At 46.3% G+C, this 11264-nt stretch overlaps 1 protein-coding gene across 1 annotated transcript; it reads left to right on the top strand.

Annotated features, from left to right (window-relative positions):
* The first annotated feature begins 7162 nt into the window (after positions 1-7162).
* On the top strand, positions 7163-10853 carry LOC109737444 (probable transcription factor FL). The gene is made up of 3 exons (XM_020296580.4): positions 7163-7773; positions 7867-8267; positions 10280-10853. Exons 1-3 carry the CDS (start codon positions 7359-7361, stop codon positions 10640-10642), a joined length of 1179 nt encoding a protein of 392 aa, XP_020152169.1. The 5' UTR covers positions 7163-7358; the 3' UTR covers positions 10643-10853.
* Positions 10854-11264: the final 411 nt, after the last annotated feature.

Consider the following 11264-nt stretch of genomic DNA (forward strand, 5'->3'; position numbering starts at 1 on the left):
ATTAGGTTACCTTGTCCCTTGTCTTACCAACAAGAGGTTTTGTGACTCCTTGAACTAGTGCAAGATATGGAAGTTGTTTGCACTTGTCCTTGCCAAAATGATAAGAGTGAAGAATGTTGGCGGAGTCACCCTCAAGAACTCTCTAGTTCTTCTTCTTCGGGATCCACACCATCTTGATGGGAATCCTTGGAGTTGTAGTCGTACTTGATGAAGTAGAACTTGATGTAGTCTTGGGAACCCACTTGACCAAGGCCTTAGGAGATTCTTCAAATGCATCAATCTCCTCTTGAAGCTTGTCCTTGCCTTTTTGCTTGTGGTCTTGTGGTGGAAGATCATCTTGAGCTTGTGTTCCTTTAAAAGAAGTAGGATCGTACTTCTCTTGTTGAGGAACAAACTTCGTCTTGGGGTATTGATCTTCTTCCCACTCAACACCATTGGCATTGAACTTTCGTTCAAAACCAACACCTTGATTCTTCCGGTGTCTTCATTGCTTGCATACAATTTCCTCAAATTGCTTGCTTCCGGCAAGACTCTTGTAAACACCTTTCTCTATAATTCCCTTCAATAAGCTATTTTCTTGCTCAAGTGTAACTTGGCTAAGAGAATCATTAGTGGAACAACAACATTGGATTTAGCATGATTATTGTTACTACTAGAAGAAGAATCTTTCTTGTTCTTGTTGCTAGATTTAACTTGTGGCATGTAAATAGACAAGAGTAAACGCTTGGCAATGTAAGAAGAACTTTTCTTGCGAAGATCATCATTGATTGCCTTTAAAAACTCATGCTCTTGCTCAAGGTTGAGCTTTTAAAAGCGTAGCTTCTCATGAGTCTTTAAAAGTTCTCGATGATCTTCCAAGGTAGTTTCATGAGCCAACTTAAGAGTGTTTAGTTCTTTAGTTAGACGCTCAATCTTCTCCTTATCATTGCCATTCGTTTTATCTTGATTATCATGATTAATAGCAAGTTCATCATAGTTCTCATAACTAGAGTTGTCAATAAGTAAATCATCATCTCCTAGCAAATCATCTTCATCACTATTGAAATCAACATACTCGGTGTGATACCTTTGGACCTTTGGCCATGAAGCATCTTCCAATTCCTTCATTTGGTGAGTCAAATATGTCTTAGGAGTTGGTTGACACAAGTGCTAGACCGGCAACACCTTCATCTTGAGTATATTCGGAGTTGGAGTGATAACTTCTTTCGGAGTGATGGTCGGAGTCGGAGCCGGATACCCATTCACCAACATGAGCTTGATGTCTTCTCTTTGTGTAGCTCCTTGATGATTTGTCCTTCCTCTCCGAATCCTTGCTTCTCCGAGAGGGTCTTCGTTCATATCGATCATCTCTACTCCTTCTCTCTCTTGGTGGTGATTCTTCTCTTCTACTTCTTCTCTTGGGAGAATCTTCTCTTCTTTTGTAGGGAGCCGTACACTCATTGGAGTAGTGTCCGGGTCTTCCACAATTGTAGCAATTACGCTCACGACTAGAAGATCTTTTTTCATCGTAGGACCTTGACTTGGAACTTCTTTCCTTGCTTCTACTCTTATAGAACTTGTTGAAGTTCTTCACCATTAGGCTCAATTCTTCACTGAAGGTTTGTTTCTCACTTGATGATGTGGGAGCATCACATGAGGCTTTGTAAGCACTGCTTGACTTGTTGTGAAGCTCTTCGTTATCCTTGAGTGACATCTCATGAGCAACAATTCTTCCAATGACTTCAGTTGGCTTGAGATCTTTGTAGTTGGGCATCATTTGGATCAATGTGCACACAGTATCATATTTTCCATCCAAGGCTCTTAGGATCTTCTTGATGATGAATCTATCGGTCATCTCTTCACTTCCTAAGCCGGCAATCTCATTTGTGATGAGAGCAAGCCTAGAGTACATTTCAGCGACACCTTCACCATCCTTCGTTTTGAACTTGTCAAGTTGACTTTGAAGCACGTCCAATTTGGGTTCCTTGACGGAGTCGGTACCTTCGTGCATATCAATCAAAGTATCCCAAATTTCCTTTGCATTCTCAAGACGGCTTTGTTGAATTCTTCAGGGCACAATCCGTTGAAGAGAATATCACAAGCTTGAGCATTGTATTGCATCATCTTCAACTCTTCCGCGGTAGCTTCACGGTTCGGTTCTCTCCCACCAAAGAATTCACCTTGCAAGCCAATACACACGATAGCCCAAACGGCGGGGTTATGTCTAAGAATATGCATTTTCATCTTATGCTTCCAACTAGCAAAATTAGTACCATCAAAGTAAGGACCTCTACGGTGGTAATTTCCCTCGCTAGACGCCATACTCTCCTAGGTTGTGAAACCAAGGTTATGACCACCAAAAGCTATGGAAATCAAAGCAAATGGAGACCAAAGCTCTGGTACCACTTGTAGGATCGAAAGTATGTCTAGAGGAGGGGTGATTAGACTACTTGACCAAATAAAAACCTAGCATTTTCCCAATTTTAAGTCTTGGCAGGTTTTAGCAACTCAGCACAACTCAAGTAATCAACCTACACATGCAATTCTAAGAGTATACCAGCGGAATGTAAAATAATTGCATATGAAGGTAAAGGGAGGAGTTTGAGGGAGCAAACACAATGTAGACATGGAGATTTTTTATCCGTGGTTCCGATAGGTGGTGCTATCGTACATCCACACGTTGATGGAGACTTCAACCCACAAAGGGTAATGGTTGCGCGAGTCCACGGAGGGCTCCACCCACGAAGGGTCCACGAAGAAGCAACCTTGTCTATCCCACCATGGCCATCGCCCACGAAGGACTTGCCTCACTCGGGTAGATCTTCACGAAGTAGGCGATCTCCTTGCCCTTACAAACTCCTTGGTTCAACTCCACAATCTTGACGGAGGCTCCCAAGTGACACCTAGTCAATCTAGGAGACATCACTCTCCAAAAGGTAATAGATGGTGAGTTGATGATGAACTCCTTGCTCTTGTGCTTCAAATGATAGTCTCCCCAACACTCAACTCTCTCTCACAGGATTTGGATTTGGTGGAAAGATGATTTGAGTGGAAATCAACTTGGGGAAGGCTAGAGATCAAGATTTATGTGGTTGGAATGGAATATCTTGACCTCAACACAAGTGTAGGTGGTTCTCTCTAAGAAAATGTATGTTGAAAGTGTAGGCATGTTCTGATGGCTCTCTCCACGAATGAAGAGTGGGTGGAGGGGTATATATAGCCTCCACACAAAATCTAACCATTACACACAAATCACCAAACTCGGTGGGACCGATTCATAGAACTCAGTCAGACCGATTTAGTTCAAAATGTGAACGTTAGGATTTTAGCTGGGACCGATATGTCCACTCGGTGGGACCGATGTCATTAGGGTTAGGGCATAACGTAATCTCGGTGAGACCGATTACACAAACTCGGTTGAACCGATTTTGGTAATAAGCTAACTAGAGAGTTGGTCAGGCAAACTCGGTGGGACCGATTCGCTCATCTCGATTGGACCGAAACGTTACGAAGGGGAAACAGAGAGTTTGCATTGCAATCTCGGTGGGACCGATCGCTCATCTCGGTTGGACCGAAACGTTACGAAGGGAAACAGAGAGATTACAACCCCATCTCGGTGAGACCGAGATCCCTATCGGTGAGACCGAAAAGACTAGGGTTTGTGGTAGTGGCTATGTCAAGTGAACTCGGTGGCGCCGGATAGATCAAATCGGTGGGGCCGAGTTTGACTTTTGGTTTGGGACATATGTGGATATGAGAAAGTAGTTGAGGGCTTTGGAGCATATCACTAAGCATTTTGAGCAAGAAACCCATTAAGCAACACCACACCCCCTCTTAATAGTATTGGCTTTTCCTATAGACTCAATGTGATCTTGGATCACTAAAAGTAAAAAGTAGAGTCTTGGGCTTTGAGCTTGAGACAATACTTTTGTCCTTAGCATTTTGAGGGGTCCACTTTTTGATCCATGCCATGCCAATCATTGAGCTTTCCTGAAATATTTATCTTGAAATAGCATTAGCTCAATGAGCTATATGTTGTTAGGAATTACCAAAACCACCCAGGGATAGTTGCACTTTCAATTAAGTTCATGGAGAAACGGAGTAATGCAATAAGAATGATGACATGATGTAGACAAGATCTATTCATGTAGGAATAGACCCCATCTTGTTATCCTTAATGGCAACGATCAATACGTCTTCTTGCTGCCCCTTCTGTCACTGAGAAAGAACACCACACGACCGAACCCATCACAAAGCACCTCTTCCCATGGCAAGAAAAATCGATCTAGTCGGCCTAACTAAACCAAAGATTGGAAGAAGAAATACGAGGCTATAAGTAATCATGCATATAAGAGATCAAAACTCAAATAGCTTTCATGGATAAAATAGATCCGATCATAGACTCAAAGTTCATCGGATCCCAACAAACACACCGCAAAAAGAGTTACATCAAAGAGATCTCCAAGAGACCATTGTATTGAGAATCAAAAGAGAGAGAGGAAGACATCTAGCTACTAACTACGGACCCGAAAGTCTACAATGAACTACTCACGCATCATCAGAGAGGCACCAATGAGGATGATGAACCCCTCCGTGATGGTGTCTAGATTGGATCTCGTGGTTCTGGCACTTGTGGCGGCTGGAATTGTGTTTCGTCGACTCCCCTAGGGTTTTTGGATTTTCAGGGGATTTATAGAGCAAATAGGCGGTGCGGGAGGTGGCCGAGGTTGGCACAACCCACCAGGGCACGCGTGGGCCCCCAGGCGCGCCCAAGTGGGTTGTGCTCCCCTCGGAGCCCCCCCCCCCCCCTCCGGTACTTCTTTGGCCTAATAGGTGTCTTCAGGTCTAGAAAAAATCTCCAAAAAGTTTCGCTGCATTTGGACTCCGTTTGGTACTGATTTTTTGTGAAGTAAAAACCAAGCAAAAAATAGCAACTGGCACTGGGCACTATGTCAATTGGTTAGTCCCAGAAAATGATATAAAGTTGTTATAAAATGATTGTAAAACATCGAAGAATAATAATATAATAGCATGAAACAATCAAAAATTATAGATACGTTGGAGACGTATCAAGCATGCGGCGTTCGACGCGCTCTTCGCCGAATTCAACGCGGGGATTGAGGCAGAGGATGTCGGAGCGGAGCAGTCAAAGGTGTCGAAGGAGCCAGAGCTGCAGCTGCCGCCAATGCTGCCAGAGCCGGGAACGGAGATTGTCCACATCTCCGACGATGAGTAGTTAGGTGATCGACGTAGTATGTAGGTTTATTTCGTTTGCATTTCTTTGTATGGATTTAAGTATCTAGTATGAGATGTCCGGATGCAACTAGTGAAATTTGAGGCGTGCCTGGTCACTGCATGCGGACGCGCCCGGGCGCGTCCGCGGCGTTTGAGAGGCCATATTTGACATATCCGGCTGTAGATGCTCTAAGCATATCATAGGTAGAGGTCACAGGACCATCATCACCAATCGGAGTATTAAATGGTTCTTGCGGTGTCTATGGTTAGCCAGAGAGTGGAAATAGTCATTATTACGATCTCCCTTAAGAATTTTTCTATCTCTGGACCTTCACCATAAAGTAGTCTATTTTTTCCACATATCATCTAGTTCACTTTTAATCACCCTCTTCATGTCAGACTCAGCATCAGAAAGATGGTTTTTCTCGGACTAACACATCAAGCAAATCAAACTCCATAAGGAGGGCCTATTTCTTTTTTTCTATATCAGCTTCAATATTAGTACTCCATCCTTTAATCTTTTAGCAATCTAGTTTAACATTGCCGGTTCTCAATAGAAGAAGAGGCATGAGAGACAATATTCCAAACATTAGCAACCAGTTGAGCCAAATAAGGTTGAGACAACCATCATGTTTTAAATCTAATCATTTTAGGGCCGGAGATTTTCCTATCTCCAGTGTCTAGAACAACGGGAGTGTGATCACTACCAACTCTAGGAAGAACAACAGGAAAGTTAAGGAAAAGTGCCCATCCCAACAAACAGAAGTAAACACCCTGTCTAGAACAACAAAGATGGGATCATCTTGGTTGTTAGACCAAATGAACCCGCGGTTAGAGATAGGAAACTCTAGAGTCTCCATCTGTTGATCCAATCATTGAACATGAGAGTAAAATGAGGGTTAATAATATCACTACTTTTTATCAGCACCACTTCTGACCAAATTGAAATCCCGACATATTAAAATAGGGTAAGAAGCAACTTCCAGAATATGACGCAAATCGGAAATGAAATCCACTTTAAATTCTCCCTCCTCTTTCTCTTTTGATTTCTTTCTACTTTCAGATCTGACCTCTGATGGGGATCCATGGCGGTGCCGTCTTTGCATCGGGAGAGAAGAGAGGGAAAAGAAAGGAAAGCTAATGAAGGAAGGAAAAGGAAGAAGGAAAGAAAGTGTCAAGGGACCTATGTGGTGGTTGTGATCATGTGTGTTTGTGTTGTTCTTATCGGGTTAACAGGTGAGTTTTCTGCATAGCACCAAGTTGTGTTCTCGTGGACTTCTGCCCTTTGTGCCAACCTAGCCGAGTTGGGGTGTTCTGTAGGATTCGACTGACTCAGAATTATGGTCAGTTGGTTTTGATTGCACTTCAGTTTTGTTTCGCTGTCTGATCATAAATCAAGGTCAGATCAGAATTCGACAAACCTGAACTTAGAAATCAGTCGACTGACTCATAGCCTGTCCCTATTTTTAGGTTTATAAGAACTTGCATCTTGTTTGCACCATGAAAAAAGATAATGCCCAAATAAACCTATTCTACCAGCTTACTTTTAGCAAGCATCTCGAAGAAAACAGTGGGGGCGCATGCAGGAGAAAAGCACCCAGCAAAAGACGGAGATCTTTTGGAAGAACTTTGCGACGTGCACAGTACTGATGCATGCACGCACGCACGCCGTGATAGGACTACACAGTGGTGCGCTGCTGGTGTATTATTAGGTTCAGCGTGTCTTCTTTTTATGTGCCAGCCAGCACGTAATAGGCGCTAGAATCTACAGTGTCAAATCGCGGCCCGGGTGGCGACGCAGCTTTCTACAGGACTAGTCGTTTTCACGGAGCCAGCCAAGCCACAGCCATAGCCAAGCCATAGCTCGCTCGCTTCAAGCTTTGGCCAAACGACAGAGCATGCATGAATAAATGCAGTGCAGATAGTGAGATAGATAGATAGATATCCATCCGAAGCAACAGTAGGATTTGTCAAGTCAACCGCTTCCTTGCATGCATGCATGCAGCAACACTACAGTCGCGGCTTTATATGGCGAGCCCCGATGCCATTGCGATGCACGGCCACGGCAAAGGCAGAACACCAGGAAGAAGGAGCTAGCGTAAGCGCCAAAAGCGAGAGAAGAAGACTCTCGTCTCGTGTCGTGCATGGATCCCAACGACGCCTTCTTGGCCGCGCACCCGTTCAGGTGGGACCTCGGCCCGCCGGCTCCGGCAGCCGTGCCTCCTCCCCCTCCCCCGCCTCCGCCTCCTCCTGCGCTACCTCCGGCGAACGCGCCGAGGGAGCTGGAGGACCTCGTGGTCGGGTATGGCGTGCGCGCGTCCACGGTGGCGCGGATCTCGGAGCTCGGGTTCACGGCCAGCACGCTCCTCGTCATGACGGAGCGCGAGCTCGACGACATGACGGCCGCGCTCGCGGGACTATTCCGCTGGGACCTGCTCATCGGCGAGCGGTTCGGCCTTCGTGCCGCGCTGCGCGCCGAGCGCGGCCGCCTCATGTCACCGGGCTGCCGCCACCACGGATACCAGTCCGGGAGCACCATCGACGGCGCCTCACAGGAAGGTGATTATCCATGCACGATCCATCCGATTATGTTGTTGTGTTTGTGCATGTGATGCAGTTAGCTAATCGCCGTGCGTGCATACGATCGAACAGTGCTGTCGAACGAGCGCGATGGGGCGGCTAGCGGCGGCATCGGCGAAGAGGACGCCATGAGGATGATGGCGTCGGGCAAGAAGCAGAAGAATGGGTCCGCAGGGAGGAAGGCCAAGAAGGCCAGGAGGAAGAAGGTGAACGACCTGCGGCTGGACATGCAGGGGGACGAGCACGAGGAAGGCGGGGGCGGCCGGTCGGAGTCGACGGAGTCGTCAGCCGGCGGAGGCGTCGGCGGGGAGCGGCAGCGGGAGCACCCGTTCGTGGTGACGGAGCCCGGCGAGGTGGCGAGGGCCAAGAAGAACGGGCTGGACTACCTGTTCCATCTCTACGAGCAGTGCCGCCTCTTCCTGCTCCAGGTGCAGTCCATGGCCAAGCTGCATGGCCAGAAGTCTCCAACCAAGGTACACATAATTCGCCATTGCTACGTAACTCTCTCTACCTACGCTACGTTGGCTGCTCTGAGTCTGAATACAGCTACATGTCAGCTACTGAACTCACCGTGACTACTCAAGCTAGTATTGATTACTGACAGTTCTGTTCATTTGAATGCTGCTACCTACGCGCTGCCATCTCATAAATTTCTGATGGGAGCGAAGATTTCATGTTAGTTTAGAAAATCTGCACTCACCTTCATGTACCATTGGCTTCTGCATGTGTCAGTCACTGCCAAAAAGTACAAAAGATTAATTAGATATGAGGGAAGTGTATGCTTTGATTAATTTAGTTTTACAACGGCGACAGTGTATACAATTCTTGAAGTAATCATGTGTACAGGTTACTGCATGCATGTCCTCATAATCAGGTGCATTACATGTGAATTGAGGTGTAGTTAAACGTGACCTGTTTTTTCTAAGCAGTGTGTATTAGGGTTTGCTAACGTAGTCCTTGGCTGGAGTAGTAGTAAGAACCCGGTTAGTTTGTGCTTAACCATGCCAAACCTTAGTTACCCAAAGTTTGACCAACAAAATAGATGTAGGCATGTAATAGGAAATAAACATACATGTATGAATCCAAAAAAAGTGTGAATATGAAAAGTACATGATTGCAGTGACAAAAATGCAAGCCATAGTATGATAGTAATTTTATTTGCGGGGGGATAGTATGCTACTCCCTCAGTTTCTACATATAAGTTTTTTTTAGAGATTCCAATATTGGACTAAATTCGAAGCAAAATCTGTGAATCTATACTTTAAAATACATCTATATACATCGTATTTAGTTCATATTGAAATCTCTAAAAAGGCTTATATTTAGAAACTGACGGAGTAGTAATTAGCTCAAAACAGGTGTTCGGTTGCAATGTAGATTTTTCTTTTTTTGGAAACATCGTTGAAAAATTAGGAAATATATAGGAACAAATGAGACGAATTTCCCAAGAGGTTATATTCAATTTAATACTGATTTGTAACTTCAGGTCAAAATTGCTTATGTATAAGTATGCTTGGTTTGATGATAATATTTGATTTGTCGGTGTTTGTGTAAAGCCATAAAAACTGTCTTCTATTGTTAACTTTTGGCGGCAAACCAAGCACGACGAATAGTGGAATAGTTTGAGCTAAAAAGGCCTAGCTAACTACTCCCTCCGTTCCAAATTAGTTGACTTCAATTTGTTTAAATACGGATGTATCTATACTTGTAGTGTCTAGATACATTCGTATCTAGATAAATATGGGTCAAATAATTTGGAACGGATGGAGTACGTAGGAGTAGTTCTTGGTCGAATTTTGTGAACTCGTGGCCTTGAACTCAACATGGCTGAATGTACTGGATATTCCCTACTTCACTTACATAAATTTGGGCTTCGTTTGGTATAGTTCTGGAGTCTGGAGATGCTGCTGTCACATAATCTTGCTAGTGCTCTACTAGTAGATACTAGAATACATAAGAAAAGGTAGAATATATAGACCACAAGCTGTAGATGATACTTGGAGAGGAAATGAAATGCGATCAAGCACTAGGAGCATTCTCCGGTGCTAGACACGCACGCCGACGCCCCCTACGAGCAGCCGTAGAAAACCTGGAAAAGATCCCGGACGTGTCAGCTATCGATAGGCCCCGAAAGCCTGCCCGCCCTGTGCTGTCCTGTCGGCCCCTAGCTCAGCATCAGGTAGGCGTGCATGACATGGAGGCAGAGGCAGGGGGAGGGGCCCTCCCTCGGGTGCCGGGTGGCTGGCCTCCCCTGCCACGTAAGTACGCCGAGCCATGTGACCTCCCCAGTGCTCCGCCTGCCACTGTGCGTGTGCGCGCCACCGCTGCCTCGCCTGCCCGGCCTGGCCGGATTCCATGGTGATGCGACGGGCGCAGCGCCCAGTCAGACCGCACCGGGCGCGCGCACTGTGCGACGCATGACGAACGGACGAGCTGATGAGCCTGAGCTAACTCGTGTACCGGGTGTACTTGTGGGCGCATGCAGGTGACGAACCAGGTGTTCAGGTACGCGAGCAAGGTGGGGGCGAGCTACATCAACAAGCCCAAGATGCGGCACTACGTGCACTGCTACGCGCTGCACTGCCTGGACGAGGACGCCTCCGACGCGCTGCGCCGGGCGTACAAGGCGCGCGGCGAGAACGTCGGGGCGTGGCGGCAGGCCTGCTACGCGCCGCTGGTGGACATCGCGGCGCGCCACGGCTTCGACATCGACGCCGTCTTCGCCGCGCACCCGCGGCTCGCCATCTGGTACGTGCCCACCAGGCTCCGCCAGCTCTGCCACCAGGCCCGGAGCGCCCACGACGCCGCCGCCGCGCACGCCGGCGCCATGCCGCCGCCCATGTTCTAGTCGTGTGCCCGGTCTCGTCGTTGCAGACGGCGGTGGGCTAGAATCGAATGTTGTGAGTTTGTTGCTTGGGCAAGTGGAGTGGAGCAGCCTTTGTGTGTGTGCTTTGCATGGGACGTGCGAATGTGATGAATTCTTGTAACATGGATGTTTAATTCTAAGACATCTGGCGATATGTGATCAATCATCAGTGGTTGAATTTCATCGATCAAAATTTGAACTGCCCAGCTGTTATCATGACGAGTATTTTTTTGTGGGGGGACGCAGCCCATCTCCTATCAAAACTATCAACAGGTTCCACCAAAGGGGCATGCTACGCATCCGCCGGCTGATTTTTTTTTAAAATCGTCCAGGTTGCGAGCTGTGGCCGAGTGATAACCTTCACCGTTGCAACACAGGTCTTGTTGCAGAAATTTTGCAACAGAGGTCCAGTTGCAGAAAAGATTTGGAACAAAGGTCCTGTTGCAGAACTTTTTTCGCGACAGAAATCTTGTTGCATAATTATTTTTTTTGCAACAAAGCTATTGTTATAGAAATTTTTACAACAGAGGTCATGTTCTAGAATTTATTTATTTTCGCAACAAAGAGCTTGTTACAAGAAAACACCCGAGAAGAGAATCAGAGA

The sequence above is a fragment of the Aegilops tauschii genome, chromosome 2 (assembly GCF_002575655.3).
Source record: "Aegilops tauschii subsp. strangulata cultivar AL8/78 chromosome 2, Aet v6.0, whole genome shotgun sequence".
Lineage (NCBI taxonomy): Eukaryota > Viridiplantae > Streptophyta > Magnoliopsida > Poales > Poaceae > Aegilops > Aegilops tauschii.

Bases quoted from the DNA above. Each gene is read 5' to 3' on its own strand.
- LOC109737444 (XM_020296580.4), top strand. From the start codon at position 7,359: ATGGATCCCAACGACGCCTTCTTGGCCGCGCACCCGTTCAGGTGGGAC. The intron at 7,774-7,866 runs GTGATTATCCAT...ACGATCGAACAG, and splicing joins CGACGGCGCCTCACAGGAAG to TGCTGTCGAACGAGCGCGAT. The intron at 8,268-10,279 runs GTACACATAATT...GGGCGCATGCAG, and splicing joins GCCAGAAGTCTCCAACCAAG to GTGACGAACCAGGTGTTCAG.